Consider the following 27,836-nt stretch of genomic DNA (forward strand, 5'->3'; position numbering starts at 1 on the left):
AAGTTGGAGAGGATGATGTTTTGTTTTTGTATTTTTAAAATGGAACTTTTTTTTTTTTTAAGAAAAATTGTTCTCAGCCTCTTTGGACATCTCACTGATGTTGGAAGCCATTAACCATATTTCCCAGCTTGGACATAGCAAGTAGCTGTAGTTTACTGCAGCTTCCTGGCTCAATGCTCACACAGACAGAAGAGCAAAGGGACGGAGTGTGGGTGTGTGAAGATTTCACTGTCTGTTAGAGAGGGAGAGGGTTGGGAGAAAGGGAGGGAGGAAAAGGTCAATTAGAGTGGGGCGAATGGGTGAGCTCAACCGACTCAGGTTCTTGGATGTGCAGGAGATGCTTTGTTCATAGTCCCTCCCACCAATAAAGGAGGTGAAGGAGGGTGGGGACTTGAGAGAGGGCATGATCAGTGTCGGCCTCCCATATATAGAACTCCTTGCCAGGAGAGGTGCCATTAGCCCCCACTATGACTATTTTTAAATGGAAGTTAAAGAGTTTACACAAGCATTTGGCTCCTGATTTGTCAGTTTTGGTGTTTTAGGTCAGATTATAATTGCTGTATTTTAATAGTTTTATTATTTGTTTAGTTATTTAAAATATTTCTTAGCCACCTTTCGGGGTAGGAGCCCACCCAAGGCGGCGTATGACAGTAAACACATAATAACAACCGATGTGGTATTAAAGCAGTAAAAACACAATTAAAAATAGTAAAAACACAATAAAACTAGCACCAGCAGCAAACCTTCTAAAAAACAGCAAATAACAGCATAAAATAAAACAGACAACTGCAGCTACAACCCAGTACAATAAAACATAATCAGGGGTTTTCAGCGCCTTCTTAGCCTGTAATAATGGGGCCTGGTGGACCCCCAATGGCAACTTATTCCAGAGGTGTGGGGTGACTGCGGAAAAGGCCCTGTCTTGTAGTATCACCCACCTAACTACTCTTAGAAGTGGGCAAATGAGAAGGGCTTCTCTTGTTCATCTTAAAGTGTGGGCAGGCTGATATGGGTGAAGGCAGTGCTTAAGTAGCTTGGTCCCAAACTGTTTAAGGATTGAAAGGTCAAAGCTAATACTTTTAATTGGGCTCTGAAACACACTGGTAACTAGTGCAGCTGGCACAGTACAGGTGTTATGTAGTCAAATTACCTCGCCCCCACTGAAGCTCAGATGGCTGCATTCTGGACTCAGCTGAAGTTTCTGAATCAACATCAAAGACAACCCCAGGAAGAGCACCTTACAGTAATCCAGCCTGGATGTTACTGGCGCATGGATAACTTAGGCAAGGTCCGTCCTCTCCAGATAGGGCCTCAGTTGGCATACCAGCCTAAGCTGGTAAAATGCACTCTTGGACACTGTAGCCATCTGGCTTCCCTGTTAACACAGAGTCCAGGAGGACTCCCAGACTGTGCACTTGGTCTTTTAAGGGGAGTTCAACCCCATCTAAGATGAGTTGACTACCTCCATCCAAAGCAGTTGGTTTCCCAACCCACCGTACCTCTGTCTTGTCTGGATTAAGTTTCAGTTTGGTTATCCTCATCCATCCCAAAACAGCCTCCAGACGAGTTCAACAGCCTCCTGGGATGTATAGATGGACATGAGAGATAGAGCTGAGTGTCATCTGCATACTTCAGCCCAAACCTCCAGATGACTTCACCCAGCAGTTTCATGTAAATGAACCTTGCAGCACCGCACAGGCTAACAACCGTGGCGTGGAACAAAAGTTCCCCAGCATCGCCTTCTGAGACCGCTCTTCTGGGAAAGCCCCAGAACTCCTTTTAGTATGGAAGTATGATTTTGTGGTTTTTTTATTGGTACGTGTTTTATTAATATTGTAAGCTGCTCAGTGCTCCTTTTGGAAGACCAGCAGGGTATGAGAATTTTAAGTCAATAAGTGTGGTTACCTGGTTCATACAGAAACTTGAGGAATGCAGCACTCTAAAATAGGGTAGGTGCAATCCATCTTCGTTCTGGGTAATTGCAGGAATGGGAAAGGCCTGCATGATTGGATAGGCCTCTTTGGTACTAGACAAAGACATCCTACTGTTAGAACAGGAAGCAGGGGTCAAGCTTGCCTGCACTATTAAATCAAGCTGACAACAGTGACAGGATCAGAGCACCAGTTGTCATAACATTGTAGGCAGAGTAGTAATTTTGTGTTCTTTGACTAGATTGATTTTGGGGGGCTGTGACCCCGCAATAACCTTTCCTTCAGCTACCTCGAGTCTGAGATTAAGACTTGCAAACCAGGGCTGCAGGGAGAACTAAACTGATAGTTGTAAGTGCTGCTTTAAATACCCTGATCTTGCTGCTGAATTCTTATCAGGCAAACGAGCTAATTATATATATTTCCTCCCCTCACAGAGGAGCAATATACATCTGTGCTAAAACAAGACCAACATGTTTAGAAATTAATGATGGAGAAAGCATTGTATTGGGCAGTTAAGCAACAGCAGTAAATGCATGCCCTGCGGAGGTTGTTTTACTGGTGTAGCGAAGGAGCACGCTGAGCACACTGTTAAACTAATAACCAATGTGCAGTATTCCGTTTTCTAAATTGATTGTAAATACGTTGCGACCAGAAGCTGCAGATCTGAAAATCTTTAGTCTCGAGTGCTTTTGTTGTTAATTTTAAAGCTTTTCCAGATTCTGTACTATGTCAGCCATCCTCATTCTGGGGTGGCAGTTGTATTTGTACATTTCCAACTGCCTACCCCCCCCCCCCGGAGGTCTTTCGGGGTTAGAACATCTTTAGAGCACCACCTTCCTCCTCCCTGCCCCCAACACAACTGTTATCTAAAAAAGGTGTGGTCTGTGACTAGTAAAACTATTAATGGTTTATGGAAAAGAAAGCCTAAACTCAAACTTCTCATTCTGATTTACAAGGCTTTGCAGTTTGTTTTTATTAACGAAAACCTTGACCTCACATATACTGAGAGGAGGGCATGGTCCATGAAAAGGAAAACTGCATGGTGTAGTTGATCTATAATAAATTAAACAGTCACAAGTAATAAGAGAGCCAGTGTGGTATAGTAGTTAGAGTGTTGGGCTAGGACTGGAAAGACCCAGGTTCAAATCTCTCTCAGCCATGAAGTTCATGGATGACCTTGGATCAGTTGACATCTCTCAGCCTAACCTACCTCATAGGGTTCTTATGAGGATAACTTGGGGTGGGGAGAGGAGCATATACACTGCCTTGAAGTCTGTGAAGGGAAGGTAGGATATAAATGTAATAAATACATACATAAGGAATTACTGTATTGTGGACAGAAGAATCTTCAGACCCGTTGCTCCTTACTTGGAAATATTGTGTAAATCTGTTACAAATATGAACTTGGAACATTTAAACATTACAATTTCTTTGAGTCCCTTGGCCTCAAAGGTAACATGATGTTCCTGAAGTGTTATGGAAAACATTCAAGTTAAACACCTCTATCCAAAACAGATTTACCTAGAAGCCTTATTGCTTCAATGGAACATAATTCCAAGTAACTGTGATTAGGACTGCAGAAACGAGGAGTACGGACCTTTGGAATGGATGTGACACTTACTGCATGTGCTTGAATTGTTTGAGGAATCTGAAAGCAGGTCTTTTCCATGGTCCTTACCTCCAAGAACCATGTTTTGGGGACATTTCCTGTTTGTAGCTGAAGTCATGGTCATACTCTCTTCCACCAGGAAAGCAACAATGCAATGCAGAACGTTCACAAGAAAATGCAAGACTTGGAACTGGAACATAGTAGCTGTTCTGAAACGCTGAGGCGGCAGGCCAATGAACTTGAATTCAGTGCTGAACGAGAGGCTCGATTTAAAAAAGAACTTGAGGTAAGTGCTTCCCCACCCGCTCCCTCAGTAAATGTGTTCATGTTAGAACCTGATAGGTGCCTGCAGCATTGTCCTGGTTCGCACGTAACGGCATCCCATCGTTTTAAAAACCAATGGATTGTTGTGCACAAACGGGAGAGAGCGGGTGTACTGCCTCCCATGTGACCACCACTTCTGGTTTTACCTCATAACCCATGATTGGTTCAGCAACCCAAAATCGGCTCCTGCTGAGCATGCTGCCCAAACCCAGACTGCAGGGTTGTTTAGGGCTAAACAACACAGCAGTTAACCCAACAACAAGCCACACTATCTTGTGTTTCTCCCCAACAACCCATCAGGTATTTAATGAATGGGTTGTCATTACATGCAAACAGCACCAATATATTACCATGGGAAGACTGCTGAAAGGCGGCCAAGAAATGCATTAAGAATGATTAAAATAGTTAATAATAATTCTAATAATGATGATGTTTGGTTTCCTGACGAGGGAACTGTTTATAACTAGGGAAAGTTGCCAAACACTTGTAAGTAAAGAGTGAGGTGGGAAAAGGCTGTGAAATACTAACTAATCCAAGTGGGAAACATTTCAGAAAGCAGGGTCATCATTAGAGAATTTTAGCTTTCGGTACATTTTTCTTGACCCAGCTCTTCAGGAAGTAATCCTGAAGACAAGCTTCAGTGATGTGTGTGTCATATTTGCACAGAGGGTATAATTGCCCTTTCTCTCCCTGTCTGTATGCGTTACCTGTTTGTGCTGAACCCTCTGTGTCCTCCGTTATGTGTGTGCCCGTGCATGCGAGTATCAGCAGAGACCAAGGGATAATGAAGGACAGAGAGATTTTTCTGCCAGCCCTTGGTTGTATTCACTGTGCTTGTATTCACTATCTTTATATCCATGCATACCATGATCAATTGTCAAGACCGGAAAGCAACAGGAGCACTGTGTTGGAGAAGCTGTAATATTAGTTCTCTCTCTATACCGGGGTAGGCATCCTTTTGGGCTTGTGGGAACAGTTAGCACTTAGAGAAACTCCTGGGCACCACCACAAAATGCCGCCATGTTATGTGTGGCTAGTCACAAAGGACAAGTCACTGTCCCAGAAGATTTGAGTGCAAGGCTGAGGTGGGGTCTGCACCCCAGCACACTATACTCCTTTGATCCCACAGTATTTAGGGCCAGTTTTCTCCCCGCTCTGTGCCAGCCAACTCATTCCCCATCTCTCTCTCTCTCTCTCTCTGGATCACTGCCCATACAGTCTCTCTCACTCCCACTCACCATCCACAGACTCTCCTGATTGCCACTGCTCTTCCTAGCTCCCACTGCTCCTTTTGTCTTTTCTCCCTTCTTTTTCTTGGTGTCTGGGTGTGCTGCAGAGGAACGCAATGGCCTGCAACTTCCCACCATCTTCTTTTCCTAAGGCTGTCTCTGAGCCCTGTCATGTAGCCCAGAGGCATTCATGGGACATGAAACTGGACGCCTTTACTTTTCTGTGAAGTGATCCCAGCTGCTGCTAAGAAAATGTATTAAAACAATTCTGTATTAAGTGGGTGGGGCAGGGCACCTTGGGAGGCACCAAGAAAAGGTGTCCAGAGGTGCACTGGGGCCTGTGGGCACCCTGTTGCCTGTCCCTGTGCTTTTAGGATCCTGCCTCTGAGAGAGAGAACTGGGCCCCAGTCCTATGTAAGCAGGTTCCATGGTTACTTCTTTTTGCTGATGCAAGTAGGGGAACAGGATAAAATAGGCCTAAGATTAAAACCTTGGAATAAATGGAAAACTGGACTTTAATTTGATGCAATAGATCTTCCAAAGTGGATCTGTGAACTGGGCCCTGTTCAAATGAAATGTTAGTGGTGTGGTGGCCACTGAGCCCTGTTTCCGTGTGTCGCCGTAATACAGCAGGCAGTGTGATTCAGTAGTGCTGCATGGAATGATCCCATGTCAGTGCCACACTTTCCCAGGAGCAGACAGTGCTGGCATGGGGATGCTCCATGGGGAGCTCTAAACTATGGCCTTCATGGTTTATAGATGTGGTGCTACAGTGCATGGAGTCCTATCCATGTGAAAGTGGTTTTTGGCAGCTACCATTCTGTTTGCATTGCATTATATTGTGTTAGGTTTCGGATTCACGCCTCAAATTTCTTTTTCTTTTTCTGTTTCTTAACAATACTTCATTGTTAAATATCATTGAAAACAACAATGTAATACTTCATTGAAAGTTTTTTTTTTCTGATTTTACGTTTAAAAAAATGGAGAGAGGAAGGAACATTCACCTCCCCCTGCAGTCCCTTTTGTGCTCCCCCAAAATCTGATTTGGAGGGTTTGGGGACACCCCCAGACTGGAACTGGGACACAGGGAGAGGAGAGGAAAGTCCTGTTGTGTGAATGGAAGTCTGCTTGTGTGATGTTGGCGGACATGAATACGGGAGAGATACAACCCTATTCATAAAATGTACCACTGTGTTATCAGATCGTTCTAATGTACAAGCATGCACAAGTCTTCCAGCCGTTTCAACTCCTTGTATCTTAAATGTTTCTCTACTTGCATCTTTATGCTAGAAGCAGAATCTGTGTAGTTTTTCCTTTGTTTTCCCAGTTGAGCTGGAACCTTAAGGGAACAGCAGACCAGGAGGTGAAGGATCGAGAGTGGCTTTAAATCAGCCTTCCCCCAACCTGGAGCCCTGCAGATATGTTGGACTTGAATCTAGATGCTGGCTGGAGGTGATGGGAGTTGTAGTCCAGCACTTCTGCAGGCCACCAGGTTGGGGAAGGCTGCCTTAATTCACACTACTTGCTGAACTAAAGAGGCCGTCCTTAGGGCAGTGAGAGGGGCAGAAATCAGTAGCTTCTCACCACCTGAAATGGCAAGTCCCTGCTTTCTGTTTTGCACTATCTTGTGCTAAACAATCAGACTTCTCCCACTGCTGTGTGATGTTACAGTTGTGCTTTGTGTAAAGCAGAGAAAACTGAGAACTTCTTGGGCTATGTTGGAGGAAGAAATATGCACAGGGAATTGTTAGCATTTACATGCACTGTTCTTTATTCACACAGAAGAAGAGAGGAGGCAGGCAGTTGCCTTTGGTAAACTTGCACAATCTCTTTTCTGCCCCCTACCCTTCGTGAGCATTATAGTTTTGTCAGGGTGCTTGGAGTTGAAGTCGTCATCATCATCATCATCATCATCACATGCCCTTCTCTGGGAAGGATTACACTCCCTTCCCCAAAAAGTTACAGTGCAAGTGGATGCTATGGCAAAGAAATGTTATATTCAAGGAAGGAAATCCTAAATTACTTAGACAGCTTTATAGTCTGGAGTGATGAGGAAGTTGATGAAACAAAATGGGTCATGCTTTTAATAAGAAGTGGGAATGATTGGCAGAGTAGCTTTCTAAACTTAAAAAAATGCAGCAGTTTGGTAGATATTTAAACTGAGCACATGTTAGTCTGTGATTTGTGGTGTTCCTTTAGTGCCCTCCAGTGGTTGTAAGAGGAAATGTTACTAGTTGACAAGTAAGTGTAACTTGAAAAAGAGAACATAAAAAGATCCTTGTTGGATCAAACTTGTTCTATCTACTCTCATATCCTTTTCCCCATAGTGGCTATCCCAGATACCTCTGGGAAGCTCATAAGTAGAGTGTAAAGCCAATAGTTCTCCCAGGCTGTCTGCCTTCCAGCAATTGGTAACTGATCCTGGATTCTCATATACTACTGTTTATGCTTATTTAAGACCTTTCTGCCCAGGTTTTCTTACAAACCCCTCCCCATCAAAGTAGCCTATAAACAATAAAATAATCACCAGATGTACAATAATAAATAAGCATTTCCAATAAAATAATATGGAATAAAATATTAAAATAAAAGGATCTTGTTATTTGACATTCATTCAGCAAAAGAAAACTGGTTTCAGTGCTTATTTAAAAATAGAGATAGGCTTTCTCCTGCACTGAGAGCTTCTTTACATATATCCATTTTTTTTCATGGTATCCTTATGGATACTTCATAATAGTGGCTTGGATCCAGAGCCTGCCTCCCGTGAAGGCTTCTGATCCAGCAGAGCATTTCTGCTGGTGGAATGGAGGCAATCTTTGCCAATTCCCCCTCCGCCTGCTGTCCTCTATGTCCCTGAAGATCTGGTCCAGAAAGCTGAGGAACCTTCCAGAACAGCATGGGAAGTAATGCTAGGGCTGCAAAGGGAGGGGGGAATTGGCAAAGATTCCCCCCTCCCCCCTTTACTGGCCAGAGCATCTTGAGTACAACTCTACTCAGAGAGTGCTGAACACTGGAACCAACCCTTTGCTCCAGTATAGGAAGCAATGGCTGGGTTCACACAGCACAACAACCCACGCTCGAGGTTGAGTATGGGTTGAACTGTGGGTTGTCATTGAACCATGGGTTGTTGTTGAACCATTGTAGGTTGTTGTGTTGTGTGAACCCATTGTAGGTTGTTGTGTTGTGTGAACCCAGCTGCGCTAACAAACCATGGTTAACAACGAACAACCCAACAACAAACCATGGGTTCTCTTTGTGGGTTGTTCATGGTTAACAGCCCATGGTTTGCTAGCACAGTTGGGTTAACACAGAACAACAACCCACAGTTCAATAACAACCCATGATTCAACAACAACTCACAGTTCGACAACAACCCACACTCAACCTTGAGTTTGAGTTGTGTTGTGTGAACCCAGCCAGTGTGTAGACACATAAGGAAGCTTTGCATAGGTAGGAATAATATCTGAAATAGTCCTTAGAAACTATCATTTTATTTCCTCCACTCCATTGTTTCTGTAGCTCAGTAATAGAGCACTTGCTTTACATGGAAAAGGTCTCAGGTTCAATCCTTGCATCTCCATCTGGAGTGTGGAAAGAAACCCTAGAAAGCTACTGCTGGTCAGTACAGACCAGAGGTCCCCAATGCAGTATCTCCAGTGGCCCCCTCATAGGGGTCCCCAATGTGGTGCCTGTGGTCACCCAAATTTTTAATTTTTCCCATTTTTTAAAATATATATACGTGGATTTGTATGAAATGCATACAGCTTTCTAGCAATTATACGTAGGCTTCAACAAAAGTGGATCAAATATCCAAATAAGCATCCATTTGAAGGTGCCGTCTATATGCCACCCGTTCAAATATTAAAAACATTGTAAGGTCCTCAGTCCATTGCATTATAGGAGGTGGGTGTTTGTCCTTCCAGTGTTTTAATGTCAGTCTTTTAGCAATCAAAACAATACAGAGGATCCATTTACACTGACCATTTGTTAATTTCCATGAAGCAGGTAAATAATTTAAAAGAGTGTGTACATACATGAATATTAAAGACTGTTCCAGTTCACAGTTTTTCTGTGTAATAACTTCCCTCTCAAAAGAAGCAACTACTGGACGTTGCCAAACATATGTTTAAAAGAACCATTAGCTGTATTGCACCACCAGCAATTAGCTGAATTAGACAATTCCTTATTAAAGAGTGTTCAATAGAGGCGAAGCAAAAGATTTTGCTGAATAAGATTTTATTTATTTTATTTTATTTATTTATTACATTTATATCCTACCTTTTTTCCTCTTTAAGGAATAAGATGCAGCCTAAAAGCCATTAAATACAACAGGTAGACACCAAAGTGGCAATCCACTGATTAGGCATTTTGTGGTGGTGCCTACAGCAGTATCTCACATTCCCAAATGTGCCCACGGGTCCAAAAAGGTTGGGAACCCCTGGTATAGACGATACTGGGCTAGATGGACCAAACCTCTGGCTCAGAATAAGGCAGCTTCCTAACTTGGGGGTTTAATAACTCTGTTCTATTTAAAATAATAATCATGATGAAAAATGCAATATTTTGCCTCAAATTTAATGGGCAAGAAATCTCTTATTATAAATAAAGGCCCATATCCAGGGAAAGTTGGCTGTGTGCTTACGTCCCACTGAAATCAATAAGACTTAAGTGCAGTGTTCACTAACGTGTCTCATTGACTAACATGATGGGACTTTAGAATGGCTCAGGCTATAATCATGTACCACCTTACCTAGGAGTCAGTCCAACTGAATGCAATGAAATTTAGATACGTATCTGTGAATAGGTATTACAGGATTTCACTATTGGTTCTTTTGGATTGGGGTCATATTATTTAAAAATCATATATAGTGTGCAAATGTATCTAGTATCCATTGCTCTTTTGCTATGGAGTACTTAATACATATATGAATATTGTTCTCTTATCATAACTAAACTATCGGACTCTGGCTCTTGTACAGATTCTGCTTAGGTACTAGACTCCATGCCCCCAGAGACCTTATCTGGAACCATTTGTCAGCCTAAACATTTCTAGGCAACTTGATACAGTTAGAACCAGGAAATTGCTAATATGCCGCTGTATTTATTAGCATAAGATCAGAGATTCATATAGTCCATGAATGTCTTTGGAACACTATCTTGCCCTAATTTCTTTTTCTTTTTAGCCTTATCACTCTGGTCTGAAATGCAAAAAGCAGAAAACAGATGGAAAATGTAAATAAAAAGTGTCCCACAAATGGGATGAAGAAAGTATTTATTTTTCAAAATTATGGGGCGGGAGAAATTGATTTATTGTTTTATTCGAACCAGAATTATTAAGTCATTAAGAGCTATGAATCAAGAGGCTATCAGCTCATTTAGCTGGACTCATGGTCCATAGCATGATTTATCAGCTGCTGAGTTTCTTTAAGCAGTAAATGTAAATAGATACATCCCTTCTGCCTTCCAGGATGTCTTTATATTGATGCTAGCATATGCTGTCAGATCTGTTGGATAAACACATTTTGGATTGTTTACATGAGCTAGCAGGCCGGATAGGATGCTGGTGGTCCTAAAGACCTTATGTGTAAGACTTTATTTACTTGGCATGATGTCCCAGAAACCTCAACCATGCCAGCGGGCTCTTTGGTGGTATCTCCCATGTTGGTTTTGCTGTAATTTACAGGAAGATGTGCCTAATTGTGTCTATATGGGAAGTACTTAACTGTTGTGGATTTTCTTGATGTCAGAGTAGTCTACTTGTTACTTTAGAAGTCACAGAGAAAACAGAAATCAAGATCTCGTAACCTTTTAACTTGAAGAAAGAAGAAAAAAGAGTCAGGGATGAAATTTTAAGCTGCACACCATGGAGATGTGGACTCATAGTAAAATGATGAGGACTTTGATTTGATTAGGTTTTTTTTTTAAAGTTGGACTTCCTACAAAAGAACCAAGACAGTTTAATTACACCCTAACAATTTATATAAAAACATACACACAGAGAGATTTCGAAACGCAACAGAGAAAGTATTACAATAATGAGTTCACAGAGATCAGGAGCCAACAGTCTAAGTAAATAAGGAGGTTTTAATTGTCACCTAAAATTGCGTAGATAAGTTGTCCAGTTCACCTCCCTTAAGGAGGGCATTCCGTATGATGATACATGAATTGGGATTCCATGGAAATTAATATTCCATCATTGTGGTGCTACCACCAAAAATGCCGCACTCCAAACAGTAAAGATCTTGTGTTCCTGATACACAGAACTTGGAAGTTGGTATAGGAGAAGGTGATCAGGCAGGTATGCAGAGCATGGGCTATTTAGAACTTTAAATATAAAGAGTAACATAATATATAGGCTAAGAATTGAACTAGATGCCAACGCATTTGAACAAGAATTGGCTTATTAATCTCTCTGTGCCCAACTCCCATTAGGAGGTGGGCAGTAGATTTCTGCACTAGCTGAAGCATCAAATGTCCTTCAAGAACAGTTCTAGGTGGAGTGTACTGCAGTAATCTATTGAAGAGGTGCTGTTAGACTGTGATTTTAGAGAGATTTTCAAGGTGTATGTGTCTCTAATCAGTTAACTTTTTTTTGCTTTTAGGTAGCTACGACAAGAATAAAGAAACTGGAAGAAAACATTGAGGCAGAGAGAGCGGCACATCTGGAGTCAAAATTTAATTCTGAAATAATTCAGGTAAATCGGTGGCAGATGTTATGTGGAGTGATAAATACATCCTGGGCTAGGCTTTTACCTGAATGATTAGCACATCTTTAATCGTTTTAAGATTTAATACATATTTTAGTACATGAAATCTAAGAGTTTTTGGAAGTAATTGTCTAGGGAAAAATGCCTTAGAATATTTGACAATTGGCCTGTACAAGCTTAGTATGAGAAGTTGATTGGCAAAATACACTATAAGGGGATCCCAAAGGGGTATGGTGGTTTTATGCTTTGTCTGGCACAGCAAAGCTACACCACCTGACATTCTGGGTCGGCTCATGATAATGGCACAGGGCTTCAGGTCATGGTATTGCAATGGCTTGGCAGCCATTGTCTTTATTTCCCATCCTTTAATCATGATTTATGGATTGGAACAGGCTGTAGGGTCGTGTGCTCCTTCTCACACCTTGCCCCTCTACTCCCCAATGTGAATTTGCCCTGCCCATCCCTGGCTACTGCTGACTATGGCTTGCTGTAAGGCAGAGGTAGGCAACCCCAAGTGACTGTGTGGGGTAGAATGTTGGGAGCATCATCCTCTCTGGAATCTCACTTTTCTTGAGCCCTCTCACCATTTTGGGGGCAGAGGACTTTTGTCCCCACCTCTTTTAAAGTCATTTGGAGTATTGGCAGTGATTGCTCCCTGGTTTCATGGGAACCAGCTTCAGGGCAAAGGTTAATAAACACCCCCACTTGACCCTCATGGATTCTGCCATATTGCTCTATTGACTTTATTAAAGAGTGGGGAAAAGGGTCCCCAAAAACAGCTGGAGGAGGGAGGAAGCTCACCCACCACCAAGGACCCTGTTGCCCTAAGGGTTGGGGGTGGGTGGGCTCCCTGCGCAGGCATCTTTCAGCAGGGCACTGTTTCCCCTACCACTATTAAAGTCAATGGAGCAATATCACTCCATTGAGTTTAATAGAGGTGGGGGAAAGTGTGCCTTGTAGGTACACTGGCGGGGTCTTGGTGAATGCCAGTGTGCCTGTGGGTGCCGCATTCCTGACCTCAGCAGTAAGGTCTCCACTGACAATAATCATGTTAACGGTAGCCAAGATTGCTCCTAATCCAAGATCTGTAGGAAGCATCAAACCCTAGTTTTAAGTCTTGTGTCAAGCGTGAACTGGTTAGTGTTAACTGTGGTTAATGTCAGCACGGACTTAATACAGAACAAGGGCAGAGTAAAATCATACTAATATCCGCTGGATAATGGAGAAAGTCAGGGAGTTCCAGGAAAACATCTATTTCTGTTTTATTGACTGTTCTAAAACCTTTGACTGTGTGGATCATAACAAATTGTGGCAAGTTCTTGGTGGTATGGGGATACCAAGTCATCTTGTCTGCCTCCTGAGGAATCTGTATAACGACCAAGTAGCAACGGTAAGAACAGACCATGGATCAATGGACTGGTTTAAGATTGGGAAAGGAGTACGGCAGGGCTGTATACTCTCACTCTACCTATTCAACCTGTACGCAGAACACATCATGCGATGTGCTGGGCTTGATGAAGCCAAGGCTGGAGTTAAAATCGCTGGAAGAAACATTAACAATCTCAGATATGCAGATGATACCACTTCGATGGCTGAAAGCGAGAAGGAGCTGAGGAACCTCATGATGAAGGTGAAAGAAGAAAGTGCAAAAGCTGGGTTGCAGTTTAACCTCAAAAAAACCAAGATTATGGCAACCAGCTTGATTATGGCAACTGGCAAATAGAGGGAGAAAAAGTGGAGGCAGTGACAGACTTTGTCTTTCTAGGTGCAAAGATTACTGCAGACGCTGACTGCAGCCAGGAAATCAGAAGACGTTTACTTCTTGGGAGGACAGCAATGACAAATCTTGATAAAATAGTGAAGAGCAGAGACATCACACTGACAACAAAGGTCCACATAGTTAAAGCAATGGTCTTCCCCGTAGTAACCTATGGCTGCGAGAGCTGGACCATAAGGAAGGCTGAGCGAAGGAAGATCGATGCTTTTGAACTGTGGTGCTGGAGGAAAATTCTGAGAGTGCCTTGGACTGCAAGAAGATCAAACCAGTCCATACTCCAGGAAACAAAGCCAGACTGCTCACTTGAGGGAATGATATGAAAGGCAAAACTGAAGTACTTTGGCCACATCATGAGAAGACAGGATACCCTGGAGAAGATGCTGATGCTAGGGAAAGTGGAAGGCAAAAGGAAGAGGGGCCGACCAAGGGCAAGGTGGATGGATGATATTCTGGATGTGACGGTCTTGACCTTGGGGGAGCTGGGGGTGGCGACGGCCAACAGGAAGCTCTGGTGTTGGCTGGTCCATGAAGTCACGAAGGGTTGGAAGTGACTGACTGAATAAACAACAACAAAAATCATACTGAAGACGGTAGAAGCTGGGGAGGGTACACATGACTCTGTGATGGAACTGGACCATGCCCTTAATCATGTTTCAATTATAAACCAACGTTAATCTCTGTTAAACCTAACTAGTGTATTCTCTTGATCTAACCATGGTTAAAAGTTAGGATGAAAAAAGTTGCACCTACACTGGCCATGTGTGTGAGGCCTTCAGTATGAATACAGTTATTTCTGCCCACCTGGTTATTGTCTTGCCTAATAATCTGATGTAGAGTAAGGAAATACAGCACTCTTGGAGTGTTGATAGTTGCTTTCTTATCCATTTGCAGTTAAGGATTCGAGACCTTGAAGGAGCTTTGCAAGTGGAGAAGGCCAGCCAAGCAGAAGCGATTTCTGATTTGGAAATGATTAAAGGCAAATTTAAAGAGGTAGAAAATGCCTATGAGAGAGAAAAGCGCAATGCTCGTGAGAGCTTTGAAAAAATCAACATGTAAGTTGCTTATTTCCTGATTCAGAATTTGCATTTCTTTGGAAGTGAGTGTACTGGAAAATGAAATACTCATACACCCTGAATATTATGTAGCACAAAGCTGATAACTTGCATACTTTTAGCAGGTTGGTGATGTGATAATGTGATTATCTAACTTGCTGTGTGAATTGACCTTTAACAGGTATTTTTTCTCAGTTTTTAGATCAATTGTAGAACTAATCAGTGTGCCTAGATCTCTTTAGAAACTTAGACTGTAATCCTTTACTTGGTTTCCTAGGAGTAAGCCGCATTGAACTCAGGGGCACTTACTTTTGAGTAGACCTATGTGCTGTTTAAACTGTGAATGTGCGATACTTGGGAATTTATCTTTTTTCATTACTTTGAGCCAAGGACATAAAATAAATTTTTGAACTCGGTAACAATTTGATTATTGCTTCAGAGTACTTCCTCTCGTGCAATTTTAAACTCGTTTCTTTGGGAGTAAAACCCATTGAACTCAGTGAGACCGAATTCTGAGTGGATGTGTGAAGGATTGCAATGTAAAAGAGGAAAAATGTCAGATTGTTAACTTCAATACTGAAGTGACAGAATTTTATTTTAGTACAAATAGCAAAAATACAATTAATTCATGTAAAGTGACTGAGTGTTTACACACCATGTGCACATCACAGATACAATAATTCGTAGAAAAAAAGAAAAGAAATTAAGGGTGTGCTCCTATGCATTTTTAAACAGAAAAAAGTTCTACAATTCCCAGCACTCTAAAGCATTACAAAGTTTTAATGAACACCACTCATCAACTATCGGTAAAATGGTTGATTTCCACTATTTTGGTATCAGCATTTGGGCTCCAACCAAAAGATGACTTACCAGTTCCATCATCTTTCTATATGGACTTATTCAGGATATTCAGTAGCAGGACTTGAGATTTCATTGGGATGTTATGACATGATATAACCTTCACAATGTTCAATATTCCAGAATTTTTGAACCAGGATTTCTCTTCATTGGGAGAATGGGCATCTAAATGGCAAATGCAGTTCACTGTAAGCAAGTGTAAAGTGATGCATGTTGGGGCAAAAAATCCCAACTTCAAGTATAATCTGATGGGATCTGAGCTAGCAATGACCGACCAAGAAGAGATCTTGGAGTTGTGGTGGACAGTTTGATGAAAATGTTGACCCAGTGTGCGGCTGATGTAAAAAAGGCGAAGTCTTAAGCATAATAAGGAAAGGAATTGAGAATATAACTGCCAATATCATACTGCCCTTATCAAATCTGTGGTGTCACCACACTTAGAATACTGTGTACAGTTCTGGTCCCCGCACTTAAAAAAAGATATCGTAGATCTGGAAAAAGTGTAGAGAAGGGCAACTAAAATGATCAAGGGGCTGGACCATCTCCCCTATGAGGGAAGGTTACAACAGCTGGGCTTGTTTAGCTTGGAAAAATGGCAAGTAAGGGGAGACATGATAGAGGTCTACAAAACTATGCACAGTGTACAGAATGTTGATAGGGAGACATTTTTCTCCCTCTCGTAATACTAGAATCTGAGGTCATCTGATGAAGCTGATTGGTGGGTGATTCAGGACAGATAAAAGGAAGGGCTTCTTCACACAGTGCATACTTAAACTATGGAATTCGCTACCACAAGATGTAGTGATGGCCACCAATTTGGATGGCTTAAAAAGGGTTAGACAAATTCCAGGATCAGAGGCAGTAGGCTTATGTACACCAGTTGCTGGGGAACCTGGGTGGGAGGGTACTGTAGCTTTCCTGTTGACAGCTGGTCGGCCACTGTGTGAACAGAATGCTGGACTAGATGGGTCCTTGGTTGGATCCAGCGTGGCTGTTGTTGTGTTGTTAACCAGATCACAGTACCATCAATTATGCATAACATCTGCATCGGGAGCATAGTGCATTGCTAACATTGCCCTGTTGCCATTGGGTATATTTAAAAAAAACTTTGTTGTTCAGTCGTTCAGTCGTGTCCGACTCTTCATGACCCCATGGACCACAGCACACCAGGCCTTCCTGTCCTGCGCTCTCTCCCGGAGCGTGCTCAAGTTCATATTCATTGCATCGGTGATGCTATCTAGCCATCTCATCCTCTGCCGTCCCCTTCTCCTTTTGCCTTCAGTCTTTCCCAGCATCAGGGTCTTTTCCAGAGAGTTTTCTCTTCGCATTAGGTGGCCAAAATATTTGAGCTTCAGTATCTGTCCTTCCAATGAGCAGTCAGGGTTGATTTCCTTTAGGATTGACTGATTTGACCTCCTTGCAGTCCAGGGGACTCGTAAGAGTCCTCTCCAGCACCACAGTTAGCATCAATTCTTCGGCGCTCAGCCTTCCTTATAGTCCAGCTCTCACAGCCATACATTACTACTGGGAAAACCATAGCTTTGATTAGACGGACCTTTGTCGGCAAGGTGATGTCTCTGCTTCTGACTATGCTGTCTAGGTTTGCCATGGCTTTCCTCCAAAGGAGCAAGCGTCTTTTAATGTCATGGCTACAGTCACCGTCTGCAGTGATCTTGGAGCCCAAGAAAGTAAAATCTGTCACTGCTTCCATTTCTTCTCCTTCTATATGCCAGGAAGTGATAGGGCCAGATGCCATGATCTTCGTTTTTTTAATGTTGAGTTTCAAACCAGCTTTTGCACTCTCCTCTTTCACCCTCAACAAGAGGCTCTTTAGATCCTCTTCGCTTTCTGCCATTAGGGTGGTATCGTCTGCATATTGGAGGTTGTTGATAATTCTCCCAGCAATCTTAATTCCGACCTGTGATGTATCCAACCCGGCATTTCTCATGATGTACTCTGCATATAAGTTAAATAAGCAGGGTGACAATATGCAGCCTTGTCGTACTCCTTTCCCAATTTTGAACCAATCGGTTGTTCCATGTCTGGTTCTTACTGTTGCTTCTTGACCCTCGTACAGGTTTCTCAGGAGACAGGTAAGGTGGTCTGGTACTCCCATCACTATAAGAATTTGCCACAGTTTGTTGTGATCCACACAATCAAAGGCTTTAGCATAGTCAGTGAAGCAGAAATAGACGTTTTTCTGGCATTCTCTTGCTTTCTCCATGATCCAGCGAAAGTTGGTGATTTGATCTCTAGTTCCTCTGCCTCTTCTAAACCCAGCTTGTACTTCCGGTAGTTCTCGGTTCGCATACTGCTGAAGCCTAGCTTGTAGGATTTTGAGCATCACCTTGCTGGCATGTGAAATGAGCGCAATTGTGCGGTAGTTTGAACACTCTTTGGCGTTGCCCTTCTTTGGAATTGGAATGTAAACTGACCTTTTCCAGTCTTGCGGCCATTGTTGAGTGTTCCAAATTTGTTGGCATATTGAATGCAGCACTTTAACAGCAGCATCTTTTAGGATTTTAAATAGCTCAGCTGGAATACTGTCATCTCCACTAGCTTTGTTTGGCCCACTTGACTTCACTTTCTAGGATGTCCGGCTCAAGTTCAGTGACCGCACTATCATGGCTATCAGGGACATTCAGATCTTTCCTGTATAGTTCTTCTGTGTATTCAACCTCATCTTAATCTCATCTGCTTCTGTTATGTCCCTGCCTTCTTTGTCCTTTATCATGCCCGTCTTTGCGCAAAACATTCCCTTGAGATCTCTGATTTTCTTGAAGATATCTCTAGTCTTTCCCATTCTGTTGTTTTCCTCGATTTCTTTGCATTGTTTATTTATGAAGGCCTTCTTGTCTCTCCTTGCTATTCTCTGGAACTCTGCATTCAGTTGGATAGAACTTCCCCTTTCTCCCTTGCTTTTTGCTTCCCTTCTTTCCTCAGCTGCTTGTAAAGCCTCATCAGACAGCCACTTGGCTTTCTTGCATTTCTTTTTCTTTGGGATGGATTGCGTTGCTGCCTCCTGAACAATGTTACGGACCTCCATCCATAGTTCCTCAGGCACTCTGTCTATCAGGTCTAATCCCTGAAATCTATTCCTCACCTCCACTGTAAATTCATAAGGGATATGATTGAGGTCATACCTGAATGGTTTAGTGGTTTTCCTTACGTTCTTCAATTTAAGCCGAAATTTTGCAAGAAGCAGCTCATGATCTGAGCCACAGTCAGCTCCAGGTCTTGTTTTGACTGACTATATAGAGCTTCTCCATCTTTGGCTGCAAAGGACATAATCAATCTGATTTCGATATTGACCATCTGGTGATGTCCATGTGTACAGTCGCCTCTTGTGCTGTTGGAAAAGAGTGTTAGCTATGATCAGCGTGTTCTCTTGGCAAAACTCTATTAGCTTTTGTCCTGCTTCATTTTGTACACCAAGGCCATGCCTGCCTGTTATCCCGGTGATTTCTTGACTTCCTACTTTAGCATTCCAATCCCCTATGATGAAGAGGACATCTTTTTTTGGTGTTAATTCTAGAAGGTGTTGTAGGTCTTCATAGAACCGATCCACATCAGCTTTTTCGGCATCCGTGGTTGGGGCATAGACTTGAATTACTGTGATGTTGAATGGTTTGCCTTGGATTCGTACTGAGATCATTCTATCATTTTTGAGATTGTACCCCAGTACTGCTTTTCCCACCCTTTTGTTGACTATGAGTGCTACTCCATTTCTTCTAAGGGATTCTTGCCCACAATAGTAGATATGATGGTCACCTGAATTAAATTCGCCCATGCCTGTCCATTTTAGTTTGCTGATTCCCAAGATGTCGATGTTCAATCTTGCCATCTCATGTTTGACCACCTCCAGCTTACCTTGATTCATTGATCTGAAATTCCAGGTTCCTAAACAGTATTGTTCTTTACAGCATCGGATTTTCTTTTCACCACCAGACACATGCACAGCTGAGTGTCCTTTCGGCTTTGGCCCAGCCGCTTCACTCTTTCTGGTGCTACTTGGAAATTCCCTCTGCTCTTCCCTAGTAGTATATTGGACACCTTCCGACCTGAGGGGCTCATCTTCCGGCGTCATCTCTTTTAGCCTTGTGATACGTTCCATGGGGTTTTCTTGGCAAGAATAGTGGAGTGGGTTGCCATTTCCTTCTCCAGTGGACCACATTTTGTCAGAACTCTCTGCCATGACCTGTCCGTCTTGGGTGGCCCTGCACGGCATAGCTTATGGCTTCACTGAGTTACGCAAGCCCCTTCGCCACAACAAGGCAGTGATCCATGAAGGGGGAAAAAAAAATCTTATTTGATGTAAAATACCACTGAGAAAGCCCCTTATACAAATAATTGTATATAGCTCTGTTGGCCAAGAATGCTGGCCTCTTACTGCAGATCCTGTGCCACTTCAGTAGAGGGACTGAACAGGGCAATCTTATGGTGGGTGGGAGTGAGCACCGACCCCTGGGGCACTGAAGATTCCAAAGCCCCAGTGGGCTTATCCTGATAGGGCAGAGGGGAGGTTGGGCGAGAAGAGTGGCAGTTTTACTGGTGCTCTTTCCCCCCCTTTTATGGTCCTTTTAAAACAAAAAACTAATTTCTCTCCCATGGGTTTCAATGGGAGGAAATTAACCTACACCAGCTCTATGGCTGACTTAGACATCCACTGTTTGTTTTGATTAGGGGCGTGTCTGAGGACCAGGAGAGCTGTGGATTCTGCATCTCCACTGCCTCTCCCAGCACACCCTGACATGCCCCTGGGACACCTCCTTCCTCACCCGGGGACACTTCCCCCCTCTGACCATGGAGGTTTCAGCAACGTCTGAGAGCGGGGATCTGAGTTGGATATCTCCCTCCAAGGGCTGGGCCTTCCTCTCCACTGTTGGAGGAGGAGGTCTGGCGCGTCCTGTGGTCCCTGGGGCAACCTCCTAGGACCATAGGATTGCAGCCTTAGTTCTCAGTTTTCCATTCTTTCTCTTGGATTTCCTGGGGGAAACACCTGCTACGTCTTTGAAATTCCAGGCTGCTCTTTTGAGCAAAAGAGAGAGAGTATGAAGATCCGTGTCAAATGTTCTTGGATATGGGCTAATGCAGTTTTGTAAACTCAACAACTGGCAAGTGTGTGTTAGCGTTTGTGGCAAACGTTATTTACCTATTGGCTTCAAGGCTGTTCCTATATCATCTTTGGTGTACACTTTTGTTTTATATTAAACATTGATATTAGACTTGCGGTTAGAAACTAAACTTGAGGTGTTTTTCATTCCTGAAGCTTTAAGTGGCTCTTGTTTCAATCAGATTTGTAATGTAAATGTCAACCCTACAGTTGGCAAAGGTGGCAGAATCCAGGAGGGTCAAGCAGGCGTGTTTATTCACCCTTCCTTGCCCTGTGGCTTGGTTCCCATAAAATCAGGGAGCAATCACTGCCAGTACTCCAAATGGCTATTTAATCAATCATATTTAAGAGTTAAATCCTAGCTTGAAGAATGGTATTATGTCACCATGGTTTTCATTTGTTTCCTATGTTGAAGCTCTTCAGACTTGATAAAATGCCAACCAAGTACAGTTGTGTATATTTGTTCTGATTAATACACACAGAAAATGACATAGACTTGCACACGCACCTTTTATATGTTGTATAACTTGTATTTTTACTTTCATTAGGTATTGAGCTCCTATTTACTGTAGATGTTCCATAAGCATGTTAGTTATAGACTAAGATTTATCATTAGTGGATTGCTTTGATTCTTTAGTGATTTTGAATTATTATTATGTACATTTTTCTTTTTGTTGCCTTTATTTTGTTAACTTTATTTTGAAATAAAATTTCAAAAAAATTTTTTTTTTCTAATTAGAGGAAGGACTGTAGCTCAGTAGTAGAGCACACATTTTACATGCGGAAAGTCCCAGGTTCAATCCCCGGCACTGCCAGTTTTGTAAATAAAGAATCAGGTAGCAAGTGATGTAAAAGAAGACCTTTTTCTGCCTGAGACCCTGGAGACCTGCTGCCAGTCAGGCAGTGGTAGACAATACTTGGCTATCTGACTGAATAGTCCAAGGCAGCTTCCTGTGTCACTAATTGCCCTTTAAGCATTTGTCAGTTGCTTTAGCCCATGAAAGCATGTAAGCATAGACAGGTGTAAAGGGTTTAAATCTGTCTGCATAGCAGTGCAATCGAACAGAACAATATTTACTTTTAGGGAATTTTGTATCCTATAGCAAGTGAACAACCATGAAAGAAGGTGAAATCTAGACATTGTCCTAGGTTGGTAAAAAGAGGCCAGGCTCCTACATAGTTGCATGGTCACTGGATCCTAGAAGCTCGAGTGTATTTTCCAAAGCCACATCTAGGGCCTTAAGCCACCAGCCTCCACTATGCTCCTGCACATGTTCTTCAAGAAAAAGTGCAAACAACACAGTGTGTCCCATTTTAGCAGTTTATAACACCAACTGGATCTGTAAGTCTGAATCTCTGGAGAACCATTATGCCTCCCTTTAATACAGAAAGCCTTTTAATTGTAGGCTGGCAAAAAGTTCCATCTCCTGGGAAATGTGAACCAACTGAGAGTTTACAAGCCTTCAGAGATGGTGTCTGGGGGCAGGCTTGTGAAAAGCCAATTCAGGGGGCTATGCCAATTTGAGGATTCTCATGCAAAGTGAACCTAAGTGGATCACTTAGGTAGAATGGGGAAAGATAGACACTCCCATGGGGTAGTCTGACAGGAATTAGGAAATTCCTCTAAGAGCATTCAAAGGATTCTCCAGGCTGGCTGAAAAATGGATGGTAAGGGCAGGGAAGATGCTTGTTCTGCTGTCTAATTGACGGATAAGACATATTCCTTAGGCTGGATGCACAACAGATTGAAATCGGAAGCCAGCTATGTCATGTTGGCCAGACTTCAGCAATCAGAGTCATCTTTCTGACAGCCACGAGGCTCATTCACATCACAAATGCCTCTCCTCCACTTTATCTGCTGCATGAACAACTATCTGATATTAACATAAATGACATGAATGATGCGCAAAGATAATTTAAGTCTCGCATGTACAGATGTTTCTCCTCAGTATTGATATTAGAGTACTTTTTGGATCTGCCATACTTAATGTTAAGGAGATAACAGTTACTCGGCCTAGAGAACCCTATGTTCCACATTCATGTGGCCACTTGGTAAAAATCAAATTAATGTTAAGTATCATCATCTAATCATAAATGAATTGAGACTGACATCAGTACCACAATAATGCATTTATTGTACAGAAGTAGTTACATGCCCGACCCTACCATGAGGGAAGACCCATGCCTGGTCTGATGTGTGTTTCGCGGGAGCTCAGGAGAGGGCATTTTCAGTGGCATGGCTATGCGCAGCCTTTGGAACTCCCTAGCAAGGGAGGCCTGTCTAGCACCCTCTTTGATGGCCTTCTACCGACAGACAAAATACTTTTTTATTTAGCCAGACATTTTGCCTAAGGAGAGAATCTGTTCTTCTCTGCCGTCCTGTATATTAATCTGTATTTTACTTGAATCATTGCTACCATTTTTATATGTTCTTAATTCAGTCTTCCCAACCAGGTGCTCTCCAGATGTTTTGGACTTGAATTCCCAGCAGCCCCAGTGAGCATGGCTAATGATCAGGAATGCTGGGAGTTGTAGTCCAAAACACCTGGAGGGCACCAGGTTGGGGAAGGGGGGTGTCTTAGCTGCTTTTGTTGATGGTTTTATATTGCTTATTTGTTATGGAGTTTTAAAAAATTGCAGATTGTATTGTTAGCCACCATGGGCTTTCTTTTAATGGAAAGGCATGGTACAGATGTAACAAATTATAACAATGATATGGCAGATTAGGGCACGCCTAATTGAAGGCAGCCTTGCATCCGCTGTCATCCACCCACAGCCTGAGAAAAGGAAGCAGCCAACATGCCTCTATATCAGCTTTCTCCAACCTGGTGCCCTCCAGATGTTTTGGACTACAACTCCCATCAGCCCCAGACAGCATGGCCAGTGGTCAGAGATGATGGGAGTTGTAAACCCAAACATCTGTATGGCACCAGATTGGGGAAGGCTGATCTATCCTCCTCTTACCTTGCCCCTTTCACTGGAATTCTGTGAGAAGTGCAATGGGGAAGAGGATGGGAGGGGCTGTGGCTCAACGGTAGAGCACCTGCTTTGCATGCAGACGGTCCCAAGTTCTACCCCTGGTATCTCCAGGTACAGCTAGAAAGAAATCTTGCCCAAAACCCTGGAGAGCCACCGCCTATCAGTGTTGACATACTGGGCTAAATGAACCAATGATCTGACTCAGTCTAAGGCAGCTTCCTATGTTCCTTAGAGGCAGGATTCAGTCCTCCCACTCAAAGAGTGGAAACTGTGCTTGCTGCTGTCTTTCCCTGAGCAGGGGCCAAGTTCCATAAGAAGGAGTACAAGTCTCCCCTCACCCCACAATTGAACCGCTAGGCCATCTCCCTGCTGCTTTTGTTGAATGAGAATTTTTAATCACCCCTGCAAACTTTTTATGAGCCTCTAAGTGTTCTGTATTTATAAAAATAGAATGATATGTTTAGAATATAATTTGTTCACACATTATCAAAGATTTACAAGGCACGCGGCTCTTCTTTGAGACATCCAGTAGTTTCTTGCAGTAATTCTATCTGATAGAGACTGTCATGTGCCCCTCTCCTAATATGTTGTTTTTTAAAACTATATGTATTTTAGATCTTTCTTACTAGAAATCAAATCAAGCCTATAATGAAGTCTGAAGGCCTCATTACAAAGTTATGGAAAAGCATCCTACAGGAAAAAATGTCTTGACATTCTCCAATACCCTCTCAACAGAGACCCACAAACTTACCATTCTATTGTAATGCTGGCAAAAACAATTGAATTGCATCCGTCAGCAACCAGCTATACTGATAGATAAAGGGCTCTACTTTGACCCTTGAGATTGCCAGCATTTAGTTTACTTCATTTTAATTTCTAACTTGATTTTTGTTTTCTTGCAAATCATTCTGCTATGGATGCATCATCTTTCATGGGTACTGACCATTCAGGTAGTTCTTAGATGACTTTGCATCAGTCTGTTCCTTTCACACTTCCCCATCTGTTCCTTGGTTTGATAACCGTTGTGTCTACCAGTTACCTTAATTTCCCTAATATTCTGACATTTTTAAAATGTTGTTCCCTGATTTGAATTCTCATTGGAATATTCATGGTTTCCTTTATCCTGAGTCTTCTGTCGTTGACATTCATTCCTCAAAACAACCATCTTCATACAGGGTTTTGTGGTCATTCAGTTTCTCCTCACTATTTGTAGCAGTGCTGTTACAAACAGAGTGCTGTTGTACTAAGCACTTCCTTTCAGGGTGTTCTGAAAATATGCCGTCATTGAGTTGATAAGAAAAAATACTTCCCATTGAACTGTAGCATTCAGTCTCTCAAATAATATATTTTAAGGTTGCAATCCTATGTATGTCTAAACAGAAAAAAAGTCCTACAATTCCTGGCATTCCCCAGCCAGCTATACCTTTTTCTGTGTAAACCTGCATAGGATTGTGCCCTAAGTGTTTTAAAGGAATGTGTTACATTGGTTTAACTATCATGGCTTCCCCCATGGGATGCTGTTAGGGGCCTAATGATCTTGAAATAAAATTCTCTAGCTAGTAGCATATTCTAAGCATGCAAAAGAGACATTGGTCTAGTTCAGATGTAATGTCAGTACATGTGTAGGGACACTTCTCACACATGCCAAATACCTAGATGGAGGGGGGCATAGCCAGTGGGCTCATTGGTGACAAGGAATGGCACTTGCCCATGCACTCTGACATACTTTGAATGTGTGCAAAGGTTGTCTGAGTCCGTCATGGTTTCTGATAATCTAGCCACAGTTAACCCCAACGCACACATAACACTTAAGATATGATTACAGCAAACCATGGAAGGCTGTTGTTAATTTGCACATGAGAGCGGGAGAGCAAGAGGCAGAATGGAGTGTATGAGCCTGCTGCATATTCCTGATCTCCAAGCCATGGTTGGGAGATTGGGTCTTAACTGGACTAGTTTCAAACTTTACTCTACTTTAGGACTTCTTACTTTGGTTGCAAATATATATTTTTTTATTTGGAGATTCCATACGCTGGTAAGAGATGATTTTTGGTGCTATTTAACAAGTTTAAATAACTTGATGTTGGTTAGTCCTAGAATCTTTTCAGTGTTGTGGAAACTTCTGGGTTATTTGAGCGATGATTTTCAACATCCATGTTGTATAACCTACCTGTTATGTCAAACCCCAAATACTGTTTATGGGCAATATCCAACAGGTCTGGTTTCCCCGGAAAATCCGTTACACTTCTATTAGCATTGTGCTAGAGGTCATTTATGCTAGCGCTGCATCACTCACATAGGTGCAGTGGTCCTGTTGGATACTGCCCTATGACTGCTGTATACTAGACAGTTGACATCTTAGCATTTCTTTACTATTTTTCTAATTTTATTAAAATTAAACATTAGTAAAAATCTAATGGTGGTACAGAAATATAATTTGTATGCTATCTGTCAGAGTCTAACATAGTAGTAGTTAAAAATGCTTCTGAAAATTCTGTTCCATCTTTCCAGGCTAGAAAGGGAATATCTCTCCATAAACAAGCGGCTAAATGAAGAGATAGAGGAAAAGAAGAAAGTAATTATAGACCTCTCAGAAAGACTGCAGAATAATGAAAAAAGTTACAAAGAATTACAGGATGAACTTCTCCTGGTAAGAAAGAAACCTGGAGGCATTTTCTCTATTGGTCCAAAAGATGCTATGTGTGTTTCTATGTAACCCCCCCACCCCCAAGCTATCTGTTTTTAAAACAATTAAAAGCTAATGATGTCATCCATTTTAAAAAAAGTATATTTTTGCATACTGTGCATCAGACAGGTAAGCAAACCCATTCTTCTCATCAGTGACTTTAATGCTGGGCTGTGTTGTCATTGTGGTGAGAACACAATGGCCTCAAATCACTGCTATACTGTGTCTTGTATGTCTGGTGATGTTGTCGTGCATGCTAGGGATGGAGGCCGAAAAATGCAAGACTTGCTGATGGTCTGGAGAGCGTGTCAGTTAATGGTCAATAAAATGCATGTTTTATCTAGAGAGTAGGAAGAAGCATGGATGTTTTGCCCAGAGATATGGTGGTTATAGGCACAGTGCCCCTCCACACTCTGCTACCCAACTGAAAATAGATACACAGCTACTGGCTGTTTTGTATACAAGACAGCTACTAAGCACTCATAGGCTAGTGTCCAGTGTTAGCAGTCCACCAGCACTAAGCATGTTGTGCTAGCAGGAATGACCGCTAGCACAACGGGAAATTAGTGCTTGCTGGCACAACCCAGGAAACTAATTGAAACTAGCACTTCTTGACTGGAACAAGTCAGTGGAGCTCCCTTCTGCTGACTTGTCCCATTCCAGAAACCTTAGTTTCGACTAGTTTCTGGTTGCAGTAACCTTAGTTTTGACTAGTTTCTGGTTGCAGTAGTAGCACTAACTTTCTCTTGTGTTAGCTGTCGTTCCGCTAGCGCCATGGCAGCATTGGATATTATCCATACTTTTTCTTGGGGTTCATCTGGAACCTTGGAATATCAGTCAAATTCTATATCTCTGGAGCCACTCGTGTAACTCGAATTTGTTTGTATGTACTCTTCACATGTGATAGAATAATAATGTTGTATGTTGTAATGAAGTATTCAACTGCCTATGAATTTTCTAGGCTGAATATGTTTCGACAAAATGATTTATTTTGTGAGGCCACCTCTTTGAAACAGCCTTTGAATTTGCATATTTCTCTCTGCCCCCACCCCCTGGCTATCCCTCAAAATAAGGCACTCCTAAATTGGAATGTGACTGACTGACCTAAGGTTTGTACCAGTATTTCACTTTTGTTTGAACAGAAGTTTTAAGGCAGAGTGTATCTAATCCAGAACTCAACTCAGCCTTTTCAGACTGAGTGAATGGGGCATTTGGGAATGTAGACAAAACTATCTTATTAGAAGACTTCTTTGTAAGCTGTTTGTGGTCACCATTACTGGAATTGTGTATAATTATAAATAGTGAAATTATTTTAACCCACCTGCTATGGCCTTTAATTATGCACCACTCAAAACTGTGGAAGCATTCTAATGATTATCAGGTCCCAAGTACGGCTGTGTGAGAGCCTATAATTATTTTTCTCTGGGGGGTCTTCAAACATGGCTGGGATCCCAAAGGTGACACAGATTGCTTCAGGGTTTTGGAACCAGTTGCTCTTTGGCACCCAACAAGCTATTTTTGAAACTTATGAAACTTTGAGCTTCTAATGCACTATGAGGGGAGTAGTAGCT

General features: G+C 42.3%; 1 protein-coding gene across 12 annotated transcripts in view; it reads left to right on the top strand.

The window, feature by feature from the left end:
* CCDC171 (coiled-coil domain containing 171) overlaps positions 1-27,836 on the top strand; it is a 247,239-nt gene that overhangs the window by 35,796 nt on the left and 183,607 nt on the right. For 11 of the 12 annotated variants that reach the window (XM_084834548.1, XM_084834547.1, XM_084834545.1 and 8 more), the window contains 4 exons: positions 3,680-3,826; positions 11,696-11,788; positions 14,469-14,629; positions 26,091-26,229. In XM_084834548.1, the coding sequence (XP_084690674.1) occupies positions 3,680-3,826; positions 11,696-11,788; positions 14,469-14,629; positions 26,091-26,229 (540 nt within the window). Of the gene's footprint in view, positions 1-3,679; positions 3,827-10,276; positions 10,326-11,695; positions 11,789-14,468; positions 14,630-26,090; positions 26,230-27,836 lie in introns of those variants that run through there. The other variant, XM_084834553.1, reaches the window with a different exon arrangement.

This window comes from Heloderma suspectum, chromosome 2, assembly GCF_057233095.1.
Source record: "Heloderma suspectum isolate Gila_16-S chromosome 2, 16-S_ref, whole genome shotgun sequence".
Taxonomy (NCBI): Eukaryota; Metazoa; Chordata; class Lepidosauria; order Squamata; family Helodermatidae; genus Heloderma; species Heloderma suspectum.